This window comes from Ambystoma mexicanum, chromosome 12 (assembly GCF_040938575.1).
Source record: "Ambystoma mexicanum isolate Mex_15411 chromosome 12, UKY_AmexF1_1, whole genome shotgun sequence".
NCBI lineage: Eukaryota > Metazoa > Chordata > Amphibia > Caudata > Ambystomatidae > Ambystoma > Ambystoma mexicanum.
Window position 1 is genome coordinate 76,944,386 of NC_090936.1, and position 27,468 is coordinate 76,971,853.

At 46.4% G+C, this 27,468-nt stretch overlaps 1 protein-coding gene across 10 annotated transcripts in view; it reads left to right on the forward strand.

Moving 5' to 3' along the window:
• Positions 1 to 27,468, forward strand: part of MAGI2 (membrane associated guanylate kinase, WW and PDZ domain containing 2) — a 3,248,720-nt gene that overhangs the window by 2,742,616 nt on the left and 478,636 nt on the right. For all 10 annotated transcript variants that reach the window (XM_069628034.1, XM_069628038.1, XM_069628036.1 and 7 more), the window contains one exon: positions 22,194 to 22,285. In XM_069628034.1, coding sequence (XP_069484135.1) covers positions 22,194 to 22,285 — 92 coding nt within the window. The remainder of the gene's footprint in view (positions 1 to 22,193; positions 22,286 to 27,468) is intronic.

A 27,468-nucleotide genomic window follows, 5' to 3' on the forward strand; every position in this document is an offset into this window, starting at 1 on the left:
AGGATCGCTGGCCCCCATACCCTAGGCTCGCGTGGGGGATGTCCGCCATGTCATAGGCCCAGCTGAGGGATGAAAAGCCCCCAGACACCCCATATTTTTACAGCAAGGGTACGATTTCTTGGAAATATGGAAGCAAACGCTTGTTGTGTTTGTCCAGTGTTTCAAACAAATTCGCAACAGTCCGAGTTTTGATATCTTGTATTGGACTCGCTGAGAATATTGTGCTGCCATGGAAAATGCATTCGCTTTCAAAAGTTCCCGAGTGCTCCTTCATCGTATGTCACCAGACAGAGTTGTAAGTTCAGCAGCATTGGCAAACTCGGACTAGGCCCCATTGTTGGCTCTGTGCTCGCCTTCAGGTTAGACTATGGCAGCTCGCTTTTTAGTGTGAAATTGCACTGGTACCCAATGAGTTAACATCGGCCAGAGGCTTTGGTGTTATTCACTGGCGGGTAGGGGGAGAACTGAAGGCCCTGTGTTGTGCGCTCAACATCTGGGGTTTAACCCTTTTTTACTGCTGTCATCTTTTAGAAGTTGATATTCTTTTAGCTTTTCCCGTTTCCTTCCCGTCATCAACCACTGTTTGTTACCAAGAGGCAGCCTCGGGTGCTCAAAAGAGATGGCCTAATATAACGCAAGGTGGCACGCCATGTGTGCCAGAGACCATGGGATGCCACCTTCTGTGATGTGATTAGGTAAAGTGGTGAGTTTCCCTCTCCCTCTACCCATATAGATTTATTGAAATGGCACTGATGGTTTGATAACCGAGTCTTTCTTTTATTGCTCTAATGGTGAACGGAGGATAGCACAGGGGCAATGCCTGGTCTTGGAAGCAAGACCCCGCAGAGCAACAGAGGTTCAAATCCCGGATCCACGCTTACAAACCAAACTCAGGTACGGTATTAGGCGCATCATAAAAAAACAATTAAATTAAATTAAATAAATGTGGTGTCCTGACTGTTAGACGTCAGAATGCATCAACAACTTACCTCACAGGCAAATATGTACACTGTAGTTTGGAAATAATTTCAGATACAAAACCAATTTACTGAAACTCCCTGATTTAGATATTATCATGTTGGTGCCCTACGGGTGGGCATTTTATGGTTCAACACATAGAGCAATATTTTCTCACATTTGCTGGAGCTTCTAGCCCATCCCCCCAAACCAATTAAGCTAGATCTCATGAGGTTGGGTTGAGGAAATTCAGTTTGGCGACGTGGCTAACCTCTTCCACTACCGCTCCCCCCTCTCAGTGACCGCTACAAAGGAGTGGTTGCTGAGGCCTCTAGCGCCTTGACTTAGAACTTCAGATAGCTAGGCCCACATCCTACAACACCAACACGCCATTACGCCACATGGGCCAGTCAAGCAGTTCTGTTGGGAACAATCATTTGGAATTGGGCTCCGCATCAAACGTCAACCTGATTGGCTTCAAGCTATTCAGTCATATCTAGGCTGTACTGTAATAGTCGACGTTGCTGTGAATAAAACTGCAGGTGAGACAGTCCTTTCTTCTACTAGACAAGAGATGCCTGATTTCACAGTAATTGTATGCATTGAATCAGAGAATGATCTGGGGGTATGGGGGGTAAGGATGGGGAGGATGAAAAAGGTGCTGCCAATTGTTAGGCTCCTTCTCCCCTTCCCACCTCTGGCAGGCAAACACTGCATGAGCTGTTTATTTTTAGCGTTGAGAACGAGTGACTGCGCCCGCCCCCCCCCCGCCACACTGCGATAATAGAGCCCCGACTACGGTTTTAATTAAATCGTTGAAGAGGCTCAAGTCGCTAAACGGAATTGAAATGGCAGCACATCAGCCCGGATGCCAAATGCACGTGCACACATATCACTCCACTCCCATAGCTCTCAACTCACACGCTTTTGGCGGGTGTCACCCGCCCTGTAAAGGGCTGACTCACCCGCCAAGCCTCCTGCACTCCCATTAATTCCAATGGGCGTCTCACCCGCCAAAAACAAAATCGGGTGATTTCACCCGCCTTTGTAACAGAAATGATTGAGAGGTATGCACTCCTTCAATCCCATCCAGTTCAGATCCGCTCCCCGCCTGACACTTCTCTGCACTTTCATCGTTGTGACGTAACAGGGGCATTGTGGGACTCAATAGAATGCAACCAGGATATGTAATGGCCTGTCTTCCTGACGCCCCTTGGCTAGGGTGACCAGAGTTTCAATACGAATAATTGTTGCGGCCAACAACATAAAAGAAGGACTACCACCATCACAGCCCGCCTCAGCCCTGCATTCCCCCTTACCCTCCAACCCGCCCCCACATCTTCATACTCTCTATCCCACAGTATTTCTTTACATGTTATAGCCCTTGCTGTCCATTCGTTTACCAGCTGGTCTGGTGGCACAATGAGTTAATGCATGAGGCTGGTTCCTGGGGGGGTTCAAGCCCCTCCTGCCACGCAAAATTCTGAATATGGTGTATTGTTAATTCACTTTAAAAAAAAATGTTATTACTTGATTTAATAGGATTAGCGATTTTTACAAGAAAGAAAACATAACTGTTGAAAGTAAAACGAAGGACAAAAAGAGTATGTAAAACGTAACATAACAGAAGCAGAAGCTATTTATCCTCACAATTTCCCACATAAGAAGCTACTGTGGATTGGTCCTATGGGTTACAACCTAAGGCACTCTCTACCACTTAGAGTTTGTTTCAGGAGCTATGCAGTCGCTATTGCCCATGCGGTAATGCACTTTACAATTGTTGCCTACTCTCCCTTTCCCCAAACCCGGGACGTGATTTTAAATTTAAAAAATGGGACCAGGGGACAGAGGGCCGAATTCCGGGACTGGTCTGGCAAAACCGTGACGTCTGGTCACCCAACCTGTGGCTCCCTAAGTGAACAGCCTCTTCCTCTCAGCTGCCCCCAACTGAAACAGAGATGCATTTGCAGAGTAATGAGTGATATGGATCTAGATAGAACCAACCCTGCCCCCCAACAGGGCAAATCAGTTGACATTGCTATCTACGCACCAACAAATGGCAGTGCTTTTCAAATCTATGACGCCAGCTGGTGTTGCACTGCCAGTACGCGCCCTCATGCTTTCCAACCAGATACACGCATGGTCGCTGATCAAGAACCCACACTCAGACATGATCAAATCCATGCAGACCATACATAAATGTTGCAGTCATCTTTAAGAGGACCTGGGTGGTAGGGGGAGGCGCGGTCATCTTCAGGGGGACTTAAGCTAGCCCTCCACTGCTTGGCACCCTCATCTGAGGAAGAGCAGTAAACGTCTCCCACCATCGCCTTACGCCCTTCCTGCAAACAGACATATGGGGGGGAGGGTAAGTGGTGGGGCAGCAAGATATTCAAAATGGCTCCATAGCTGGTGCAAGAACTGTTGCGTGTGTCGCTCTCCAACAGCAGAGTTCACTAGGTGATCCCAATTCTACGCCTACCAGCGGGCACAATTGATTGATTGATTGTTTTATTTATTTATAGAGCGCTTTATGCCAAAGCAATGTCAATGACAATTATGACAATGCCAGTTGATGTTCCATACCCAGGGCTACTGTCAAGTAACAAGGACAGGGCTAGCTATAGCCTTTTGGTTGCAGTCCCTGAGCTTCTATCCGGGGCTACAACCAAAAGACCCAGGCCTATTGCCCCCTCACCCCCCCTAGTAATGCCTCTGCGTGTAGCACTTGGGGCAGCGAACTTGGGTCCAAGACAAAAACAGACAGTGACAAATCAATATGCCGCGTAAGCAACACCACAGCAGACAGGGACACTTCCCCAGAAGCCATTCATTGCAGCGTCCTTGATCAGCCCTGCCTCATTCCCGTTCATTTCCTAAAATGTTCAACCTATCTGCCTGTTCATGTCACACTACCATTTCACCCCAATCCCTGCCCTGGAAAGATAAAACAGGCTCATTGTTTGAGTACCCTTTAATAGTTTTAATGGCGCCTTGTTCCCTATGCAAAGTTGCCTCCAAAAATGAGGGCTCACCTGTGAATGACTTTTTATGAATGCACAACTTTCTGTTGAATCAGTACCACCCAAGACATTGTTCCGGAGTACTAAAGTGTATAATCACCGGGATGGTGGGCCGTTCGATCTCCGGTAATGGCCCATTGTGCTTGGGTGATACAAGCTAGTGCGACCAGCCACCCAGGTGATTGTCACCCAATTATATCCAAAAGCGTCCCAAATTTACTTTCCAAACAAGGTGTGCTCTACTTCTGTGGGCTCTAGAAAAGACTGGTGCTGGGTGTTGTCACTAACAAAAGAACTGGACCACCTGAAGTCCCAGAAGCAGCTCAACACTTTCCTCTTCTCCTCTGCTGTCTCTCTCTCACTCCCCTGCTGACCTACCTGTCTGCTGCGCCGACTGGTTGCTTGGCTACCATGAGAGTCTCACTGGGTACCAGGCTCTTTCTTGATCAGGCACCCTTGCACTGCTCCCCGGGCCTACCACGCAGTTAGGGGCTACGACTGTAACCCTACAGTCCCTTGTTCTCCTTGCACTATCCCGAGCCGTGCTGCCCTGGCTGCACTTGTTCAGAGCAGTGCTGCCCTGTTTTCCCCTGCCCTCTCCCTTGCACTTCCCCCCTCCCGTTCCCCTTGCATTCCTTGTTCTCACACTATCTGAATGACACAAGATTGTTTGTCTTGTCTCCCATGCCTTATCGCGCCTAGTAACACTTGTGTACAGGCGCATAATAAATTACTTATGATATGATATGATATGATAGTTTATTTATATAGCGCCTATACACAATGTGTTTCAAAGCACTTCAAGGCAAGAGAGGGAACAAGGGAAAATACAATGACATTCTTACCGGCCATGAACAGTAAGGATGTGAAATTAACTATCGTACTCAGCCTGACGACATTTCAGATAGTGCAAGCGCTAAGACATAGATAAGGAAGGGAGGGAGAGAGTGGGAAGGAAATGGAAACAGACAGGCGACTACCGTACTAGGCCTGACGACATTTCTGGTAGAGCCGGAGAAAAACAGAAAGTGAGGGAGAGGGGTGCAGAAAGGGAGGGGAAGACAAAACAAGCAACTATCGTACTAGGCCTGACGACATTTCAGATAGTGCTGGAGGCGGGGGAACAAGTAAGGAGAGGGAAGACAGACGAGGTTACTATCATACTAGGTCCAAGGACAATTATGATAGAGTAAGTGCATAGAAAAAAGTAAGGGGAAGAGATAGGAAAAGAGAGAAAGGGACAGGAGGAGAGAACAGAGAGTAAGCAGTCAAAAAGAGTAGAGAAGCAAGCGGGGAAAGCGAATACAATTGTAGAAGTAGGTAGTAACACATAATGTTGCAAGCCAGGATACAAGATGAAGATGGGAACTGCATGATTTAGGGCCACCCTCAGTACAAGATGCAAAGGAAGTTCAGCATGAGAGTTGAGAAAGGGCGACGCATCGTGAATCAATGAAGTCCATAAAAGTCAAATCCAGCATTGGCCACAAGACGCTGATGGTGAAACCAGAATGTATCAGGACAGACTCCTGCAGAAGTAGGCTTGAGTGGGGTGAGGGGGGAGCAGGGTAGAAGAATCAAGCAAAACAGGCAATACCTGTGTGCGAGAAGGGGGGAACAAGGGAACATCACAGGGGGACAAGAGGGGTGGGGATGGCCTGTGGCGACAGAAGGAGTAAACACATGTTGGTGCATGCTTACCTGCTGTCTGAGCAGGGGTTCGGGCCCTTGGTCCTCCTGGTCCGAACAGGAATTGCCCTTTCTTCATCTGCCCTTCACTTCGGACGCCTGGGCGAGTGACGCCCTTGATCTAAGAGTTAAGAGCAGGAAGGAAGAGGCAGGGCTAAGAAGGTGGGTGGTGATTAGGCCAGGTGACCTAGATCCGCTTGCACCTGCTCCCCATCTGCAAAGGAAAAGAGGCTGGCAGGGCTCCTTATCATATCATATGCCTTGGGCTACAACTCCTACCAGCCCTAGCCAGGATAGTCATTGGTGAGGGATCCTGGAAGTTGAAGTCCAAAACCTCAGCAGCGCCATCACCATTGGCAATAACGAGGGCTAGCAGCACACTGCTTGACATCTTGAGCGTGTTGAGCAGACACTATTAACCCTGCCTGCAAGCTTGTTTCTGCTTAAATCACCTTGGATTCTTACGCTCCTACCTTCTTCAAATAGGAGTCTATCGAATTTCTCTTGTTTTAAATAGTGAAGGAGCACAAGTGCAATTATAAAGCAAGCAATAGAGGGTGAGAGCTGTTATTCTGGGATTAATGAACACATGGAAGCATTGGATTGTCTGCTCTGCATAGAGAAAATGTTTCAGGATTTCTAAATGTATGTACTGGAAAAGGAAGTGGCACTTGAGGGGCTGGAGCTGCGTTTTGGCAGGGCGTGAAGAATGCTATGTTTCCCTTTAACAGGTAGAGGGAGGGAGCTGGCACTGACTAGACACAGATCTTGCATTCATTAGAAAGGGTTTCCCTGAGTTAAGGTTCCTCTAGCACTCACGCAGGCCTGCTCTTGGGGCAGGCTTGGCCAACACTTGATCCGCACTTGACATAGTGGCTTTAGTTACTGATGGTTTAGGGGCATCTGCAGGGTGCAGGGGCGGCAGAGCTAAATTCACCCTGCCACCTGTGTCAAGCGATCTCTTCTTAGGCTACCTAGGCATTAGCTTAAAATCCCCATGGGAGAAAGTGTGGCTGCAGGAGCCCGCGGCATTGTGACTCACTTCATGCTGCATTTAGTGACAAACTCTCTCGCCCGGTGCCTCCTGGGAAAGTGTCTTAAAATACTGATGGGTGGGAGGATGCAGACTCACACGGTTATACAACCTCATGATGGTCATTGTACATGTGGTCTACACTTTATTATCGACCATGGTCGACCTCACTTTTTTCTGTTATGTGAGGGTTCCCCCCCAATAACACCTTCTACCCCCACCGTCCATTACCACTGCTAAACATGAATTATATATATGTATTTAATTAACCTGTCCAGAACATGCTCAGCCCTTCAGTGTAACGAGATAAATATTCCTCGTAGCATGGGTGCTGTAGCTATGGCTAGGCAAGCCATATTACATATACGAACACACGTGTACACAAATGCGCAACAAACTCCACAAAGGATCCACAATCCAAATAAATCATTTATTTCATACGCGACCAGGTAGAACAACAATGCTTTTCACCCATAACAGATTACTCTCCGTTGTCTTGCCGCACTTTGCATCCCATTTTATATGTGATTCTAATCGTCCCGCTACACTTTCAGTTCAACAAGGCAGGCGGCCATCTTGAAACGACTATTACTATACTAATCATGACAGCGGAGAGGGAAGGGAAAACAAGAGCCAAAACTTTGCATCACATGGGCAGCAGATCCACTCTGGGAAACATTGGATGGTAGCAAAGAAATTAGTGGAACATATGAAAGCTTTTCAGATTATCAATTTATCATAGAAGAAGCTTTTGGGAGTAGAAATTGATGTGCTAAGCAACGGGTTATCTTTTTGTCCAGATCGTGAATATGACTATGCTTAAACACGATTACATTTACTTATTTTTATGGGAAACTTAGATTAAGACAAAACTTTGTGATGCATTCGACTGTTAAACAAGGGAAGGTGAATAGAATTTTTTCACCTCTTAATAGCTTGTCATTGAGTAAGAGTTAGGCCGTTAGCGAAAATCATGATCCTGGAAATATTGAACTTGATGAATACTCCAAGGACATTTGGAACGGTTTGGGATAGATACATCTATCGCAGGAGGAAATGATCCCGAAGTGTAAATTTAGCCCCATTGTATCGGACTGTGCACACCTGGAGATATTGGAGGACATGATCTATTTATTTTAATTCTTGTTAAGCGCTACACGCCCGTAGGCCTCAGGGTGCATGAAAGAGCAGATAGAATCAGGAAATGGTGACAAGAGGGAAAACGAGAGCATTAGTCTGCTGATTTGAAGAGAAGAGTTTTTACAGACCTCTTAACGCTTTTCAAGAAAGAAGAGAGTCTTACGCTAAATGGAAGAGCATTCCATTCCTGAGTATCATGGTTGGTTCAAAGCATGGTTTTCGTTGGAGCGTAGTGCCCAAGCCGGTTGTTTTAGGATAGTCTATCAATCATGTACTGGGGGGCAACCTAGTTCTGGCATTTATAGGCCAAAGATAAAATCATGTGCCAAATTATTTGCTAAACAGGTAGCTAATGGAGTGTTTTCCTAAAAGGGGAGATGTGTTTGCATTTAGCCAATCCGTATATGGCCCTGACGGCCCCATTATGAGTGGTCTGCAGGTGCTGTAGGTTTGCCTCTGATGTGCCGGCAGGTAGACTCTTGCAATTATCTAACCGGCAGTTGACTAGTGCAGTTGCTAGTAGAGATCTGTTTTTATGGTGCGATATGGGCGGATTTGATGTAGTAATTTGATCACGTAGCCGCATGAAGACCGAGTTTGTGAGACATATTGTTTCATGGATAGCTCGTGGTCAAAGATAACACCCAGAGTTTTTACAGATTTGCTAAATGGAATCTGAATAGTGGTGATAGCGAAATGGGCATACAGCCTGTCAAGTGTTTTCATCCGAGGGCCGGCTGCCATAATGACAAGCTCTGTCTTCTCGTTATTCAGAGACAAAGAATTAAGCGCCATCCAGGATTGAATTTCCGTGTAGACACCATTCAAGATTTTAGTGTCTAAGAGTGTGTCCCAGTAAGTTCGAAAAGTACCTGGGTGTCTTCTGCCTAGTTAGCGTATTTGACACCCAGTCTGTCAAGACGGTCGAGAAGAGGCCTGGTATAGATATTGCATAAGATAGGGGATAGGCAGGATCCCCATGTACTCTACAAGTAGAGGAGATGGAAAGTGCCTGGGCATTCTCTAAGGCCACTCTGGACGATCTAGGGCCCAAGAAAGATGTAATCCATTGGCAAGCCCCCTCTGCACAGTTGTCAATGTTTTTAAACCTCTCTTGCAGCAGATTATGATCAATAAGATCAAATGCTGCTGAGAGCTCCAACAGCATGAGCAGCGCTGGGTGACCCTGTTCTATGACCCCTGTGATGTTAGATTTGAGATCTAATAGTACTGTCTCAGTTTCGTGTTCGGCTTTGAAACCAGATTGATGGGCATTTAAGAACTCATTCTCTTCTATGAACTTTTGTAGCTGTAGATACGCAAAGTTGTCAATTGTTTTTTATAGATAGGGAACATTGCCGGTTGCCCGCTAGTTCTTGGCTACTGATGGATCCAGAGTGGGTTTCTTTAGTATGGGGGTTGTCCAAACTTCCTTCAGAAAGGCAGACACAGTGCCATCCCTGAAAGACATATTAAGCATCTTGGTAATCCAAGGAATGAGAACATCCAATGATCCTTTCAAAATGTCGGTGGGGCATACGTCTCCAAGACATGATGTAGATTTAAGTTTTGTCTCTATGTCCAGAATGTCTGCTTCTGAGCAGCTATGAAATTCAAATTTAGAGGTTGATAGGTCGATGTTATTCCCGATGGGGATATTCCAGAGATCCTGGTTTTTGTTGGGTGTTAAGCCGGCTTGCTGGTTAACAATAACCAGTTGGTGACCGGTTATTTTGGTCAAAAACTCATTTTGTATAGATTGAATCGAGGCTGAGTCTTTAATGGTGGGTGGAAACGAAGAGGTGTGACTCTCAAATCATTTAAGAATTTTGAATAGTTCATTAGAACTAGATTTTGCATTATCTATTCGTAAGTTGTATTTTTCCATTTTTGCTTTAATTATGCTTTTCTTAAAAGCATGTGCTGATTCTTTGTATTTGCCTAATGTGAGAGGGCGAGAGTTTTTTCACCACTCGCGTTCCAGTGATCTCTTCATCTTCCTCGCTTCGATAATACTGTAATTGAACCAGGATTTCTTTTATTATTTCTGCTTTTATTGTCTTGTTTGTTTCAGGATCTAAAGTATCAATGGTGGCCCATATAGCCGAGGAGAGGTGGTTTTCTTGAATAATTTTGTGTTGTCCAGATTAGTGGATACTAGTGTGGATACTAATGTGGAAAAATCATGCAATTAAACCTATTTGAAATTTCTGCATTTTATCAACGTCCTCATGTTTGTGTCAATTCTAGGTGGAGCAGTCGGTGGTCGCATAGTCATATTGATCAAATAGTGTTCAGACCATGGACAGGGCTGGATGTCAATGGCTGTACAATGTAGATTGTGAGTTACCATCCAATACAAAGTGTGGCTACCTTGATGAGTGGAATAATTTATCATTTGGGTAAAGCCAACAGTTTCCAAAAGAGGACAGTAATGATTTAACCTGGGCATCAGATGGAGCTTCGGCCCATAGATTCAAGGCCCCTAGAACAAGCATTGGGGAATTGGGTTTTGTAAGACTGTTCAGCAAGGTACTAAGCTGTTCCTCAAATAAAGGTAGGTTCTGTGTGGGTTTGTATAGAACAAGTATAGGTAGGGATACATTCGAGTTGATTTTCATTTTCACAAGTAGGTCTTCGCATCCCTCCAGGTTTGGTAGGTTTATGATGGGACAATCAAAGTAATCTTTCACAATGAGTGCCAGACCCCCCCCCTTGTTACCCGCTACAATCTGTTCTGTACATTTTATATCCTGTTGAGATGGAGTCATCTGCAGCTAGCTCGGTAGTGTTGTGTAACCATGTCTCTGCAACTGTAAACAGGTCTGTTTGTGCATCATGATGTGATCTGCAACCTCCGTCCCATGTTGGACTAGGGGGCGGGTATTCATAGGGGCAATATTAAGTAGATCGCTCTGTGGGGGCTTCTTGATGTTTCTACTAGGATCACCTTTAGTGTGGAAAGGCAAGGAGCAGCCAATGACAGGTTTATCTTGAGTGCCCAACCCCAACGAGTAAGTGTCATCTGCTGTGTTGTCACTAAACGAAGAAGGAGGCTGTATCCCTTCCTTTTCTGCAATGCCCCCATTAGATACAAGGGGCTGGTCTTTATCCTTGGATCATACAAGATCTCAAGAGATTAGCTTGTTCATTTCTCGCATATACTAAGAGGTTGAGGGATGTAAGTACCATGCGATCGAAGGCAATTAATAAAGGTTAAAGCAGATTCTAGCCTGGTCATTAAATCGTAGGATAAAGAGGGACATATTGTAGTGGTGGGCACACATGTGTACATAGTTGAAGCCCATAGGTAGCTGCGAGATACTGCATTTTATAGAAAATTGACAGATAATCCCACTATTTCAATAAAGCCGGCATATGATGCTATGTTATCAGTATGTGTAGAGGAAGGTTTTATTGATGAGGATTAGAAACAATATCTAACGGCGCCATTTGCAGTGGTACCAATTATATGCCTTCTCCCAAAAATCCATAAAACTAAAATAAAACCCCTGCGAAGACCTAATGTGGACTCCAATGGCTCTCTCGCTTACAAAAGACATCTATTTTTGTGGACAAGTTCTTCTTTCCTTTTGTGTCCACCCTACCTTCATATAGAAGACCTACAATAGAATATTTGATTAAAATAGATCAGTTACCCTGGAAAGACACGTACATATTGGTCACACTTCATTTTGTGACATCACTAGCATAGAACATAGAGATAATTAGCAAATGCTCTTGAAGATGCTGAAATACTGTCTAAAGCACAATAAACACGTATTTAATTAAGCAATAAGCCCCGAGCTGCGGGGGCATTACCGAGTCAGGTAATGCCCCAAGGCCCATAGTTATAGTCGCGGCTCAGGGATTATTGCTATTAGAACCCCGGCCCGCAAGACCGGGGTACGAATAGCATTTTTTTGGTTCCGAAACACAGCATTTGGGAACAGAAAAATAAATAAAAATGTCAATGATGATGGCTGCTGGGGAAGGGAAAACCGAGTCTGTTTTCCCTTTCCATGACGGCCATCGGGAGCAGACACGCTGGGAACAGAAGTGTTGCCAGCGCGTTCGCTCCCGAAAAAGGAGAAATAAGAAGGGGAATGGGGTTGGGAGGGCAGGGAGGGGATTGTTTGCAGGGGATGGGGGAGGAAAAAAAACACTTACCTGAATCCCCAGAGGGGGAGGATGGCAGCTGTTTCGAGCCTCCTCATTGGCAGAGAAGCTGCCACACCCCCCGCCCAGAACAATGGCAAGGAATCCTGGCTGAGGGATTCCCGATGGGTAAAGCTCCGGTGAGGGACAATCAGAATGTTTGTTAAATTCTGATTGACCCTCGCAGGGTACTAATGATCAATATTACTATCGGCTGTAAGGCACTGCCATGGGCATCTCAGATGCACCCAATTATGCCAATCTGAACATGGAGCGTCGGAAATGTTTGCTCCTGATTTCTGAAGAATAATCCCATTATGTGGAGAAAATAATTGTTTGTTATTGATATATTGATGGCCTATTGTAATCTGGGATGGTACTGAGAGTGAATTGAAAGACTTGATTGGAATTATATAAATAATGAGTATAAACTAATATTCTCAAAACATCCATTTCTGAGGAGATTGTTTTTTTGGACTTGAAATTAAAAGTTGTTGATAAGAAATTAATAAGCACACTATATCACAAGGAAACTAGCAGGGGTGTTGCTAGGTCTGGAAAAGATCCACGGCTATGCTAAAGTCGAGACTTTCAGGAGTCGGGGCTAGCTAGCCTTTTTGTTGTAGCCCCTGAGCTTCTATCCAGGGCTAAAACCACAAGACCCGAGGCTGTAACCCCCACTGCCTCCTAACGACGTCTCTGGAGACCAGTAAAAATGTAGTCTTGAATGCTGAAAGCTAAAGAGGCTGACTGTTCAAAGGAAATGAAATGTGTGGCTCAACATTTCAAAGATCGAGGTTATCCAAAATGTGTTTTAGGCAAGGCGTATGAACAGGTGTGTAAATCAGATAGGCATATGTTGTTGGTGCTGCATGGAAAGTCCAAAAATGTGAAGGTGGAACATAGCCGGCTTATCACCACACATGCAGATAACGCTAGTAATGGTCACATTGGTCTATCTTCAAATCAGATCCTGGTGTGGGTCAGGATATTTGCAATCCTGTGTCAATGACTTTCTAGAAATGTAGGTGACTGAAGATATTATCTGGCTTTTCAAAAATGTCCGACATTTAAAGAATGACAATATGCTGTACATATCACACATTATTCCAATCCTAGAACAAGTCAGTCTTTGAAAAAGTTGCATAAAGTGATCTATACTACAGAATGTGTGATCCATGGAGCTGCAGAAAATGGTATGTGGCTAGCACACACTATGCATTGAAAACATGTGTTAGAACATTTCAGAGCCCTACACATTAGAGATTAGCTTTTCCTTTTGCAAAACAGCATATGGAGTCTCATGCGGGATTTTATTCAAGTTTTCGATACTTTGTAATTGCTCATATACCATCACATGTTGGAGGAGGGGACAGACAGAACATTGTGTGGAAGAAGGAAGCATGTTATATAGTGTACTTGGGAACTAAGGCTCCCAGTGGACACAACACTGAGGAGGAACTGTATGTGTTTATAGGAGATTGATTTCTTATAATGAATTAAATTAAGTGTTGTCTCATCTGAGAATGATTAATATCGATTATGAAAAGTAGAGTTAAGAATATAAGGTAGAAGACAGCGGGCCAATGCCTTACATGGAGTGTTATCCTGCTAATTAACATTGGTGCTGAATGTATTTGTGTGCATAATGTATGTTTCGGTCAATGATCATATGACAGTTGTGTATTGGCAATGACTATGTATTATCTTGTGCATCAGGTCTTTGACATATGTGATTGTTGATGTTGCCTGTTGCATAAAGCAAAGGCTTGGGCTTCAATGATTACAGCAATGGGTATTGTTAGATAACCTACCGTTATGTGGAACTGGGAATGCGGGGGGTAGTGCCATTAGGCATTTATTATGATGTTAGATATTTGTTATAGAGCTTTACCCCCTTCAATTTGGAACAGAGTGTTTTAATGTATGCCTCACGGTACCCTTGAAGTTATGGATTGCTGATTAATGTGTATTGTTTTGTGCATTGGGCACTTAATGTATCATAATCATTGAAGTTTTAGAATGAATCACTTTTACTTATATGCTGCTTGACAGCACATTGCACATTTGCCTATATTAGGTGGGTGGGATTGGTTGTTTTTAATGGACAAATATTGAGCTTTTTTGATGGTAAAGCTAAAGTATTTATATGTTAAATGGATGAGCAGATATTTGACATTTTGTGGTAATTATTACAGTAATGTGGAAAATGACCCTTGTATTGAAGCAAGTTTCACTCTCAGTATAGTAATAGCCATTTTAAGATGGCTGCCTGCTTTCTTGAATTGAAAGTGTAGAGCGACTATTATACCAAATTTACAATGACCAAGTCACAGTCTTTGTAACCACGGCATACCAGTTCACCGCACACACCCTTTCTCCAGGCCACCTAGGACAATTGCTTGCTGGGCAAGAGTGTCCACAGGATACTGGAGCATGTGACTCAATGGCCGGTGCCACCAGTGCCAAGCTCAATCACTCCAGGCTGACAAGGACAACAACTTCAACTCCTATTGGATGGTAGGGTGTCAGAAGGGTGCCGAACTTTCCCCAGTTCTAGTCACGCACAGAGTATACGGCCATCTTAAAGACAAATGGGACTCATTACGAGTTTGGTGGTAGTTCAGCAGAAAATCTGCCGAACTACTTCCAAATTTAGTAACCGTTACCACCACTTTGTCCAGTGGAATTACCAGTGGATTACAAGTGGTTGTACGCCATGTTAGTCACCATTTATGGAGTCCATAGGGATCATGAGGATCTCAGCAGAATTACCACTGGCGGTAATTGCATCGTTTTTTCCTTTTGGGGGCAGTAAGGAAGAAGAATTACCTCCAGCTTTCTGCTGGATGGTTTTCCTTTACCTTACCTCCAAACCCGTAGTCCAGCGGTGTGTTAATGCGGCAGTAATGCGGTGGTAGCTCTTCATTACCACTGTTTTGGCCGCACTGCCAAACTCATAGGTTTACATACAGAAAACTATCCACATTCCTTTTGCCCGTGGAAATATCTGTTGGCAAATGGTGATAAAAAGGTAAATAACACGGTTTGCCAATCATGTATGGCAAAGTTGCATAGAGTTACCGTACATAACTAGCTGATCACAATCGTCCTCAATCAATGACTGAGAAACATGAGACTGGGACCTGGAGCACCACAGCACAAGGCACGCCGCCACCGGTGCACGACTCCTGGGACATCAGCTTAAAACCGGATGGGTGTTAGTATGTCTGAGGGACCGGGGCCGCCGCTGCGCGGTGCAGTGATTCTCTCTCTCCCTCGGCAGCCTGGAACAGCATCTTGGCTTCTTGGGAGTTTGGTGGGCATCCGCAGTGTGGCTCAGTGTAGGCCACGAAAGTTTCGAGCGCTCTCCTCCGTCACCTTTGGCATTGGCATAACATCCTGCTGGGTGGTTGGGTGCCTGCAGGGTACTGGACCACTCTGGCACTCTGAGCGCCCTCCCCACCATGCTTGGGAATGGGGTCTTCCACTCTGGATGCATAAGAGGGTGTGACATTGCCCCAAAGCACTGCTGGTACCAACTTCTCCCCCCCCCCCACCCCAACCTCTGGCCCGAGAAAGTAGAGTCACAACTTAAAGATGAATGACTTTACCTGCCAGCATCGTCTGAGCAGCTGCGTCTATACAGAACGTACTTGGCCAATCAGGCAGCTTGTTAACCATTTAGAGCAAAGTTTGGGTCACAGTACAACACCCTCAACCAAAGCCGCAGGCACATACAATGGGGGCCCAGAGCACACTGGCTCACTGTGCACCAACGTCAGTGATAAGGTGCCCACGGAGACAGCAACTTGGAATCCTCAGGGGTGGGATAGAGCATGCAGGAGGCTGAAGTAGAGTGGCAAGCAGAATGCCACGGCATGCACGGACCTCTCTCACTGCCAGCATCCTGGGTGAGCAGCTTAAGTCTTATAGGTGTGATAGAGTATGCAGGAGGCTGAAGTAGAGTGGTAAGCAGAATGCTGACGCATGCACGCGTGAAACTCTCTCAAAGCCAGCAGCCTGGGCCAGCAGCTTAAAATCATGATGGGATGGATAGAGCATGCAGGAGGCTGAAGTAGAGTGGCAAGCAGAATGCCAAGGCATGCAAGGACCTCTCTCACTGCCAGCATCCTGGGTGAGCAGCTTAAATCGTATAGGTGTGATAGAGTATGCAGGAGGCTGAAGTAGAGTGGCAAGCAGAATGCTAACGCATGCGTGCGTGAAACTCTCTCAAAGCCAGCCGCCTGGGCCAGCAGCTTAAAATCATGATGGGATGGATAGAGCATGCATGCGGCTGAAGTAGAGTGGCAAGCAGAATGCCAAGGCATGCAAGGACCTCTCTCACTGCCAGCATCCTGGGTGAGCAGCTTAAATCTTATAGGTGTGATAGAGTATGCAGGAGGCTGAAGTAGAGTGGTAAGCAGAATGCTGACGCATGCACGCGTGAAACTCTCTCAAAGCCAGCAGCCTGGGCCAGCAGCTTAAAATCATGATGGGATGGATAGAGCATGCAGGAGGCTGAAGTAGAGTGGCAAGCAGAATGCCACGGCATGCACGGACCTCTCTCACTGCCAGCATCCTGGGTGAGCAGCTTAAATCTTATAGGTGTGATCGAGCATGCATGCGGCTGAAGTAGAGTGGTAAGCAGAATGCCAACGCATGCACAGAATTCTTTCACTGCCAGCAGCCTGTGCAAGCAGCTTAAAATCATGATGGGATGGATAGAGCATGCATGCGGCTGAAGTAGAGTGGCAAGCAGAATGCCAAGGCATGCACGGACCTCTCTCACTGCCAGCATCCTGGGTGAGCATCTTAAATCTTATAGGTGTGTTAGAGTATGCAGGAGGCTGAAGTAGAGTGGCAAGCAGAATGCCAAGGCATGCACGGACCTCTCTCACTGCCAGCATCCTGGGTGAGCAGCTTAAATCGTATAGGTGTGATAGAGTATGCAGGAGGCTGAAGTAGAGTGGTAAGCAGAATGCTGACGCATGCACGCGTGAAACTCTCTCAAAGCCAGCAGCCTGGGCCAGCAGCTTAAAATCATGATGGGATGGATAGAGCATGCATGCGGCTGAAGTAGAGTGGCAAGCAGAATGCCAAGGCATGCACGGACCTCTCTCACTGCCAGCATCCTGGGTGAGCAGCTTAAATCTTATAGGTGTGATAGAGTATGCAGGAGGCTGAAGTAGAGTGGCAAGCAGAATGCTAACGCATGCGCGCGTGAAACTCTCTCAAAGCCAGCCGCCTGGGCCAGCAGCTTAAAATCATGATGGGATGGATAGAGCATGCATGCGGCTGAAGGAGAGTGGCAAGCAGAATGCCAAGGCATGCACGGACCTCTCTCACTGCCAGCATCCTGGGTGAGCTGCTTAAATCGTATAGGTGTGATAGAGTATGCAGGAGGCTGAAGTAGAGTGGCAAGCAGAATGCTGACGCATGCGCGCGTGAAACTCTCTCAAAGCCAGCAGCCTGGGCCTAAATATGTAGGGTATTTTGTGGAGATTTGGGGCCTGACGGTATTTTATTACCGCCGAAAAATAACTTAGCAATAATCACTCCTTGTATTCAGATTGGGCCATGTGCAACAATAATACAGTGGACATGCATTATTTCAACACCCAGACATGCATATTTGGTATGCGTGGTTGGTATGCGTGGTTGGTGGTATTTTGGTGAGCATAATTCCCTTGTTTTATTTGTGGCCCCAATGTCCAGAATCCCTTATCTTTGCTTATATTTTTCGTGTAATCACTAGAGAGACCTCAGACCTACATTTTAGGAATACCACCTTTTCAGTGTTAGTGTTAGTTTGCCACCATGGGCGATCTCACTGACTTATTTACGACAGAGAGCTATATGTGGTAATTTTGTGGTAAATTCCACTACCTTATATACGGTAGGGAACTATGTTCAGAGAGTCCCTCTTCCCGTTGGCTCATGTACCTCCAACGAGCTATGCTACAAACAATCACTCTCAACTGTCCATACTGAATATGATCATGCACACATCTGTCTTAAAATGGCAATTGCATTGTTTAAAAATCTCCCCTCATCATCAGCACTGTATTGGTAAATATAAAATACACCACCCGTCTGCTTTCAAATATTTTTCTGTATTATAAAAGTTGCATTTAAACACGATCTCACTCTTTACAGAAATAAATAAAATAGCACAGTAACAGCATTGTCTGCGATACACTGAAAAAAGAGTGGCGGAGAACAGAACCCAATTTGCAACATTAACATGTGATTAAGTCACCGGAATCTCCTTTCCTACTCTGACTGAATATTCTCGTACACACTCAGCTCCCACACTCATGTAATTACCTTATCTGTTCAGCCGAGTTTTCTTCAGCTGTTCTCTTTCTGAATGTGGCTCCCTTGAAGATTAACCCCAGTGAAAAGGAGCGCCTTTCCTTCTCAAACCGGGGTCATTGCCTGGAATTCTCAGCTTTTGCAGATAGGAATGCTCCAGCCAGGAAAAAGGTCCTTCTCCCAGCTCTGCCAAATCTTGACTGTCCTGTCTCTCTCCTCAAACTCCCCCCAGCAAAACTCTGATCACTCCCTCTAGCATGATACTTGCTATGACGCTGCTCCAATCAGAATCAATCATGCCATCTCCTCCTTCTCTACACAATGGCTCATTTTTATAGTAATACTTTGTAACCAACTGATTTCCTGTTCTTTCGAGCCTTTTTGCTTCCTGTAGTTATGTGGACAGGGCAGCAGAGAAAACGGAAAAAAAAAATGGATGTGCGTTTAAAAGTTCACTTTCAGATTAGGCCTATTTCTGCAGTGGAGACACATTTTTATTAGTGGATTATGTTAACTTCAGTTTCATTAGTCAGGTTAGTTATGAGTTATGTTAGTTATTAATTTTCAAATGTGTCTCTTGCACCATAGGCATTTCAGGTGAAAAATAGTGTGCATTTTTGAATGTGCACGTGTGCTTTTAACTGTAAAAATAGATTTGCATCTTATATGTTAAAATCGTTTTTGACTGAATAGCCTGTCTTTCCTTGTTAATCTGGTAACACATATAGCAATGCACCATAGGCATTTGGTGCTGCATCAAAAAAAATTGCTACCTGTGCCTTAGTGCTGTACTCTGTGCTGGTTGCTACCTGTGCAGTAGTGCTGTACTCTGTGCTGTAACACGCCAAATATCCTTACAGCCAGCAGCTTCAAATCATGATGGGATGGATAGAGCATGCATGCGGCTGAAGTAGAGTGGCAAGCAGAATGCCAAGGCATGCACGGACCTCTCTCACTGCCAGCATCCTGGGTGAGCATCTTAAATCTTATAGGTGTGTTAGAGTATGCAGGAGGCTGAAGTAGAGTGGCAAGCAGAATGCCAAGGCATGCACGGACCTCTCTCAGTGCCAGCATCCTGGGTGAGCAGCTTAAATCGTATAGGTGTGATAGAGTATGCAGGAGGCTGAAGTAGAGTGGTAAGCAGAATGCTGACGCATGCACGCGTGAAACTCTCTCAAAGCCAGCACCCTGGGCCAGCAGCTTAAAATCATGATGGGATGGATAGAGCATGCATGTGGCTGAAGTAGAGTGGCAAGCAGAATGCCATGGCATGCACGGACCTCTCTCACTGCCAGCATCCTGGGTGAGCAGCTTAAATCATATAGGTGTGATAGAGTATACAGGAGGCTGAAGTAGAGTGGCAAGCATAATGCTGACGCATGCGCGCGTGAAACTCTCTCAAAGCCAGCAGCCCGGGCCAGCAGCTTAAAATCATGATGGGATGGATAGAGCATGCATGCGGCTGAAGTAGAGTGGCAAGCAGAATGCCAAGGCATGCACGGACCTCTCTCACTGCCAGCATCCTGGGTGAGCAGCTTAAATCTTATAGGTGTGATAGAGTATGCAGGAGGCTGAAGTAGAGTGGCAAGCAGAATGCTAACGCATGCGCGCGTGAAACTCTCTCAAAGCCAGCCGCCTGGGCCAGCAGCTTAAAATCATGATGGGATGGATAGAGCATGCATGCGGCTGAAGTAGAGTGGCAAGCAGAATGCCAAGGCATGCACGGACCTCTCTCACTGCCAGCATCCTGGGTGAGCTGCTTAAATCGTATAGGTGTGATAGAGTATGCACGAGGCTGAAGTAGAGTGGCAAGCAGAATGCTGACTCATGCACGCGTGAAACTCTCTCAAAGACAGCAGCCTGGGCCAGCAGCTTAAAATCATGATGCGATGGATAGAGGATGCCTGCGGCTGAAGTAGAGTGGCAAGCAGAATGCCATGGCATGCACGGACCTCTCTCACTGCCAGCATCCTGGGTGCGCAGCTTAAATCGTATAGGTGTGATAGAGTATGCAGGAGGCTGAAGTAGAGTGGCAAGCAGAATGCTGACGCATGCGCGCGTGAAACTCTCTCAAAGCCAGCAGCCCGGGCCAGCAGCTTAAAATCATGATGGGATGGATAGAGCATGCATGCGGCTGAAATAGAGTGGCAAGCAGAATGCCAAGGCATGCACGGACCTCTCTCACTGCCAGCATCCTGGGTGAGCAGCTTAAATCTTACAAGTGTGATAGAGTATGCAGGAGGCTGAAGTAGAGTGGCAAGCAGAATGCTAACGCATGCGCGCGTGAAACTCTCTCAAAGCCAGCAGCCTGGGAGAACGGCTTAAAATCATGATGGGATGGATAGAGCATGCATGCGGCTGAAGTAGAGTGGCAAGCAGAATGCCAAGGCATGCACGGACCTCTCTCACTGCCAGCATCCTGGGTGAGCAGCTTAAATCTTACAGGTGTGATAGAGTATGCAGGAGGCTGAAGTAGAGTGGCAAGCAGAATGCTAACGCATGCGCGCGTGAAACTCTCTCAAAGGCAGCAGCCTGGGAGAACGGCTTAAAATCATGATGGGATGGATAGAGCATGCATGCGGCTGAAGTAGAGTGGCAAGCAGAATGCCAAGGCATGCACGGACCTCTCTCTCTGCCAGCAACCTGGGTGAGCAGCTTAAATCTTATAGGTGTGATAGAGTATGCAGGAGGCTGAAGTAGAGTGGCAAGCAGAATTCTAACGCATGCGCGCGTGAAACTCTCTCAAAGACAGCAGCCTGGGAGAACGGCTTAAAATCATGATGGGATGGATAGAGCATGCAGGAGGCTGAAGTACAGTGGCAAGCAGAATGCCCACACCTGCGCAGACCTCTCTCAAAGCACACTAATCTACCCCATGCAGTATTTTTGATGTACCTCACGCAGTAAATATTCTACGTAAGCCCAACCTGAAATGGAAAATACTGCTTGTGTTTACCAATATGACCACACCTAAAATTATGCTCTTGGCCAGCAAGGGTAAAAAGGTAACTACCGCTTTTTGTGAATAGGTTAATGGGATATGTAGGTTTTGTATTCGTCGAATTTGAATGCATCTCATTTTCTTAAACGAATTTGCCCGCAAATATGTTTGGGGGAGTGGGTAAGGGTGATCATTAAGGTAAGGTGAAGTTGGGGGATGGGGGGCTGCGCGTATATTTGCTGCCAAATGGAATAAAAGACAAAGGAAAATTCGATGGATTCGAATGATTTCTCCTCGATGTAATCCCACAGAACCCATTTAATGACTGCCAGTGATTCACAAAGACCCTCAAACTGAGCCTCGGAAACACTGGAAGCTATAATGAATGCATGCCCTTGCCATTTGGTGAATGAGTGATGCGATGTTGTGATGGGTGCATGCGTCTCTGGAACTGCCGATAATTCTGACTGAGTGTGTTCCCCACCCAGGGATCCCGCCTTTGCATCTAGGCTTTGGGCCTCATCACGAGTTGGGCTGTATCCCGGCTGTAATAGCCCTAGCACCGATCAGTCCGGCAGTATTACCGCCGGATCACGGGTTGGCTGTTAACGGTAATTCCCCATTGGGTCCATTGGATTCAATGGGGCATTTTCAGCGCTAATTATGCAAGCTATTACAGCCGGCGGTAATACAGCCGAAAACGGGATTTTCACCAGCCCATTTAGCACCCAACTCGTGATAGGGCCAGCTCTTAAATGTGGCTGTAATACCGTTACCACCGCATTTAAGGGCTACAGCCCAACTCGTGATGAGGCCCTTTGTGTAGCTCCCTGTACACACGTGCACTGCTCTCCCATCAATCACTGCCTGGACGTTCAGAACCTCTGACATGCACCTAAAACGCCACTTCTAATGCTGATCTCCTCCGCTACAGGTGCAGAATACAAAGAGCTGGACGTTCACCTTCGAAGGCAAGAGTCAGGCTTTGGCTTCCGAATACTCGGCGGCGATGAGCCCGGGCAGCCGGTGAGTACTGTGGTTGCCTTATATTAAATAAAAATACGTATGGTTAACTTGGGACGGGTGTTTAATTTACATTGAGAGCTTTTTCACCAAAAACGTTTTAGTGAATAATGTTTTCATCGAATAAACGATATATTGGATTTTTATATATCGAAAAGGTACTGTTTTGAACATGAAATATAATAATATAATAATGTAATATGAAAATGTTCAAGGTATAATGTACTTTTTAGGTGGGGAAAGGGTTACATTTGTTTGGGAATGTTTGGGGTGTTGAATTTTTATATATAATGTACTGTTTTCAACATCAAATATAATAATGTAACATTACAAATGGTTAATGTATTTTGGGCTGGGGTAAAGGGTTACATTTGATTCAGAATGTTTGGGGTGTTTTAAAGGTTGGAAAAAGGGGTTGGGGACCTCCCTAATTAAAAAAAAACATTTTAAAACTGAATTTGGTATACAGGTTTACAGAGGACTGGGGGGGAGCACCCCAATTAAAAAATTAAATTAAAAAATGCCATTTGGTATACAGGTTTTAGGTATAACATTTCCGGTAGATACACACTTTTAGTTATGTGAATCTACATTCGGTGGATACGTTTTAGGTGAAAGAATTACGTTGAAACATACTTTAGGTGTAAACAATTCAGTGAAAAGACATGTAACTGGGTGTTGGCACATCAACGATTGGCTGGCATTGTGCTAAAAGCTTTTGGCCTCAAGGTCAGGGGTCTGCAATTTGTAGCTCGCCAGATTTGTTGCCACCGTGGCTTCCAGGAGCACTCACTATGCTGGAGAGGGTTGATGGGAGTTGTAGTTCAAAACTTCAAGTGAGCCAAAGGTGTCAGACCCCTGCTCCAGGGACTCTGGCTCCATATCAAACTTTGCTGGTAGCTGTTCTGTATACATATGTGGGGGGAAAAAAAACTGTTGGTCTTAGCCTGGACCCTGGTGGGTGTTCTAAGCCTTGTTGGTTATTTGAAAGACCCAACACAAAAACCGAACCAGTTTAAGTTTTCCAGCACATTTATTGGTTCGGACATAGGGGTAGAGGAATACTGAAGGGGTGGAGAAGCTTTCTCGTTCTCGCTTGTAAAAGCACCTCGCCACTCCTCTGTCTACAAAGAAAACAAGCATTGGCAAAGCCAATAGTTTTGGTGTTTACTGCTGTTCTTTGCATTTATAGGCAGCTGAGTGCAAGGAGGAGAGTACAACGGTTCCAAGGATGAAGTGGTAAGGGGTGCAGAATAGAGCGAGGGAGGAAGCCATTGACAGAGGGTGCCACTGATGATGAGCGAGAGGAAATATGAGCCAGAGCGGGTGAGAGTGAAGGGATGGATAAGCGCCACAGAGTAATAGCTCACAAAGGGAAAGATGTTTCCTTTGGTGTTGGAACTCATTAGCAGGCCTCGGAGGGAGCCAACAGCTGGCCTGTGTAGCAGGTTCAAGGCAGTGGCAGCGCTTCTCCTTGGAAACAACATGCCTGAATATGTGTTGCGGCAGCAAACCTACACATGCCCAGCCCTGTTACTTGTTTTGATGAAACACGTAAAGCGACGCCGTTCCTCATATAAAGACTATCACCAATGTGCCAAAGATCACGCGACAGGGCAGCGACTAGCCCTACAACCTGCAGAAAGAGTGGATTAGAACCCTGGTCCTTGGACCCCAATTTGACAGTTTTAGCCAAGAAGGGAACATCGATTACACGTGCATCTACATGCATATACATGTACAGAAACGTCTCCAGTCCCCCCCACCCTCCCTGTGGAAGGCACAGTTAACACATATAAGCCCAAGGATTCACTGCCATTTATTTCGCTATTCCCCAAAACCGAAATGCGATGTTAATGTATATTAAAGGGCAGGCTTGCAGGGTATGTGTTTCAGTAGGCGATAGCGCCTCACCCCAAATCCGCCAGAATCAAGGCACTAACATGACTTGGCTGCAGAGCTACTATTTCCGAAACTTCTTTGATGCCTCCTGCATTCCACCATCCCATGCACCTGGCGTGTCTCTGCACGTCCCTTAGATCATCGCCTGCAGAGCGACATCCGAACTAGTAAAGCGGAGTCCGTTTCCGGGATTTCCTCACTACCCCCTCACAGTCCGTCCCAGGTGTGTGAACGCTGAACTGACTTTCACCTGCTCCCAGTGTGCGTGAGTAGCAGCATTCGTGTTATAGCACAGCGCGTCTTTAGTGCGCAGAGGCATCATGGGAAGTTAGCTTTAGAAGCCATTTCTGGGTAAAATCCTTATCGAAATATGTGAAGCCAAAGTGTACAGTATTGCATTATTAGCCCATCTTGTGCCGAGACTACAAATACCAGAGTTCATTTCGGCAAAATGGAAAGATGGACTTTGGGTTTTGACTTTTTGAATTAAATTTTTTTAGGTGTAACCACTTGGGATGGGAGAAAAGGTCACCCCTTTAGTGCGCTTTGCCTGACATGGACGACCCAAGCAGGCACCTTTAATAAATGACCATGTGATTGAGAAGAATAATTAATCTACATCTGTGAAAGCTTAGTCAATTGGGATTAATAGCAGGGATTTGTTTTGCCTGGCTAGGACCGGGACAAATCACTTTGCTTCCGACTTGCAAACTTTGGAGAACTGAAGGCCTGTGTGGTGACATCACATGATCGCGGGAGCGAGTTCTCGCGAGCCCACGCTCCGCGGGAAAACGTTCCCGCTTCAGAGTTGGCGCTCGGCCAGCTGAAGCGGTCACAGAGGAGCGCTGCTCCTGATTACAGGAGAAGAAGTAGTGAGCCACAGGACTCACACCACAGCTTCTAGGGTGTAACACCACAGCCATAGGAGGCTACATGGGGGCCCTAGAAGTTTACAGCATGCCACCGGTGAGCACAACCTTTCCACAGTGAATCAACTGGGAAAGCACAGGACTTGATCACAATGAACTGTAAGTAAGCGCCCAGCACCACCAGGCCACGTTAGAGCCTTTCTCCCTTTTGTCAGTCAATAAAGACTGTTAGAAACCCTACAGTGTCCTGTCATCTATTTAGGCCACAACATAACTGGCGACGAGGATACCAGAAGTCCCACGGACCCACCATGCAAGGCGCCACACCACCCCCTGCGTTTCTCCCCTTGCCAGGGACAGCGGCAATTCCTTGGATGCAATGGGAACCCCTTTTCTACACCTACCTGGAAGCAGTGGGTGGCACGCGATATGCCCCCATCAGGAAGAGGGCGATGCTGTTAAATGCGTTAGGGGTTGAAGGTCAGCGCATCTTTGCCGGCCTTAAAGAAATACCTGCGGCCGACAATGACGTTGAAGACGACGATGTTTACAAAGAAGCGACTCGTCGCATCATGAAGAGATTCACCAATAAGGAGAACATTGTACTGCACAGGCTGAGATTCTACTCTCGCAAACAGGAAGGGAGCGAACCCGTGGATGACTACATCACCAGGATGAGGGAACTCGCTTCTCTTTGCGCCTTTGGAGAAAATGCAGAACAGGTTATCTGCGACATGCTCGTTGTCCACACCAACTCTAGGAAAGTACAGGGCAAACTCATCCAAGAAAAGGAGGTCACCCTCGATAAAGCCATCCAGATTGCCAGGGCGGAGGAAGAAACCTCCAGCAGACGCAAGGGGGCGGGAAGTCACCTGCCTGTGCCCGAAATGGCGTCACTACAATGGAGAGGTCGCAGAGACAAGCATTCCCGCGACGGCCCCAAAGACAAAAGTCCCAGGAAAAAGGAGGCACCGAAATGTTACAGATGCGCCAGCTCCAAGCACATGGCGAACGACCGCGACTGCCCCGCCAGGAATAAGGAGTGCTCCAAGTGCAGACGCATTGGCCACGTGGCTCTGGCATGCATGTGGCGGGAGAAAACTGTTTCCCTTGTTGACGGTGACTGCACCTCAACTGGTGATGATGAACTACAGGACAGACCCATGGTTGTCATGGTCAATGCCCCCCTTGCCAGAAGAGAAAAGCCCCACTGCACCATTAAAGTGGACGGAATGGAAACGCGCGTCATGGCTGATACGGGATCCGACCTCACCATTCTGCCCATCAACACGTACAAGGAGATGATGGGACAAGAAAAAGTGGAGATTAGATCAACCAGGCAAAAACCGACCGTGTTTGGAGGGGCAACGGTCGACCTTTTGGGCTACATCAAAGCCCGGATCGATTTTAAAGGGAGGTCTACCACCACCAAAGTGTATTTTTCACCCAAAGGTCCAGCCGTGCTGGGGTGGGATGACCAACACAAACTCAGCATGAAACTAGATCCCAGCACTCCGGAACAGGTGCTCATGATCTCATCAGGAGCAGCGCAAAACTACAAGGAGATCTTTCCAAACCTGTTTTCCGAGAAACCGGGAAAAGTGAAAAACTTTGTCCACAAGATTCAGCTGAAACCCAACGCCACCCTGGTCAAGCACAAAGTAAGGGCAGTACCTGCCGCCGCAAGACCAGCTTTGGACGCCCACCTGCGGAAGATGGTCGAAGAAGGAACCATTGAAACCGTGGAATCCTCAGAGTGGCTGAGTCCGGTAGTATTAGTAAAGAAAAAGTCCAGCAATGACCTCAGGATCTGCATCGACCTGAGAAGCCTGAACTTAGAGGTGATCACGGATAGCTTCCCACTCCCCAGCATCAATGAGATTGTCCTCATGATGAAGGAGGTGGCCATTTTCTCGAAGCTAGACATGCGTGTTGCCTATCACCAGATTCCTCTACACAAGTCCTCCCGCCCCCTGACGGCATTCATCACTCCTTCTGGCACCTTCCAATACACCCGCATGCCTTTCGGGTTATCGTCCGCAGCATCCGCATTCCAGAGGATGATGAACTCCCTGCTTAAAGGACTCACCAATGTCTCATTCTTCCAAGATGACATCCTGGTGTACGCCAAAGACAACGAGACCCATGACAAGGCACTCAAGTCAGTCCTGAACAGACTTCAGGAGGAAGGCATTCACCTATGCCATGAAAAGTGTGTCTTTGGGGGAAAAAAAAGTAGAATATCTTGGGTACTGCATCTAGAGTGATGGGGTAAGCCCCAAGAAGAACCTCATGGAGGCCATTACAGAAGCACCGGCGCCGATGTCCAAAGAGGAACTACGCTCATTCTTGGGCCTAGCCGAGTACTATGCCAAATTCGTCCCCAGGTTCTCCGAGACCACGTCTCCCATGAGG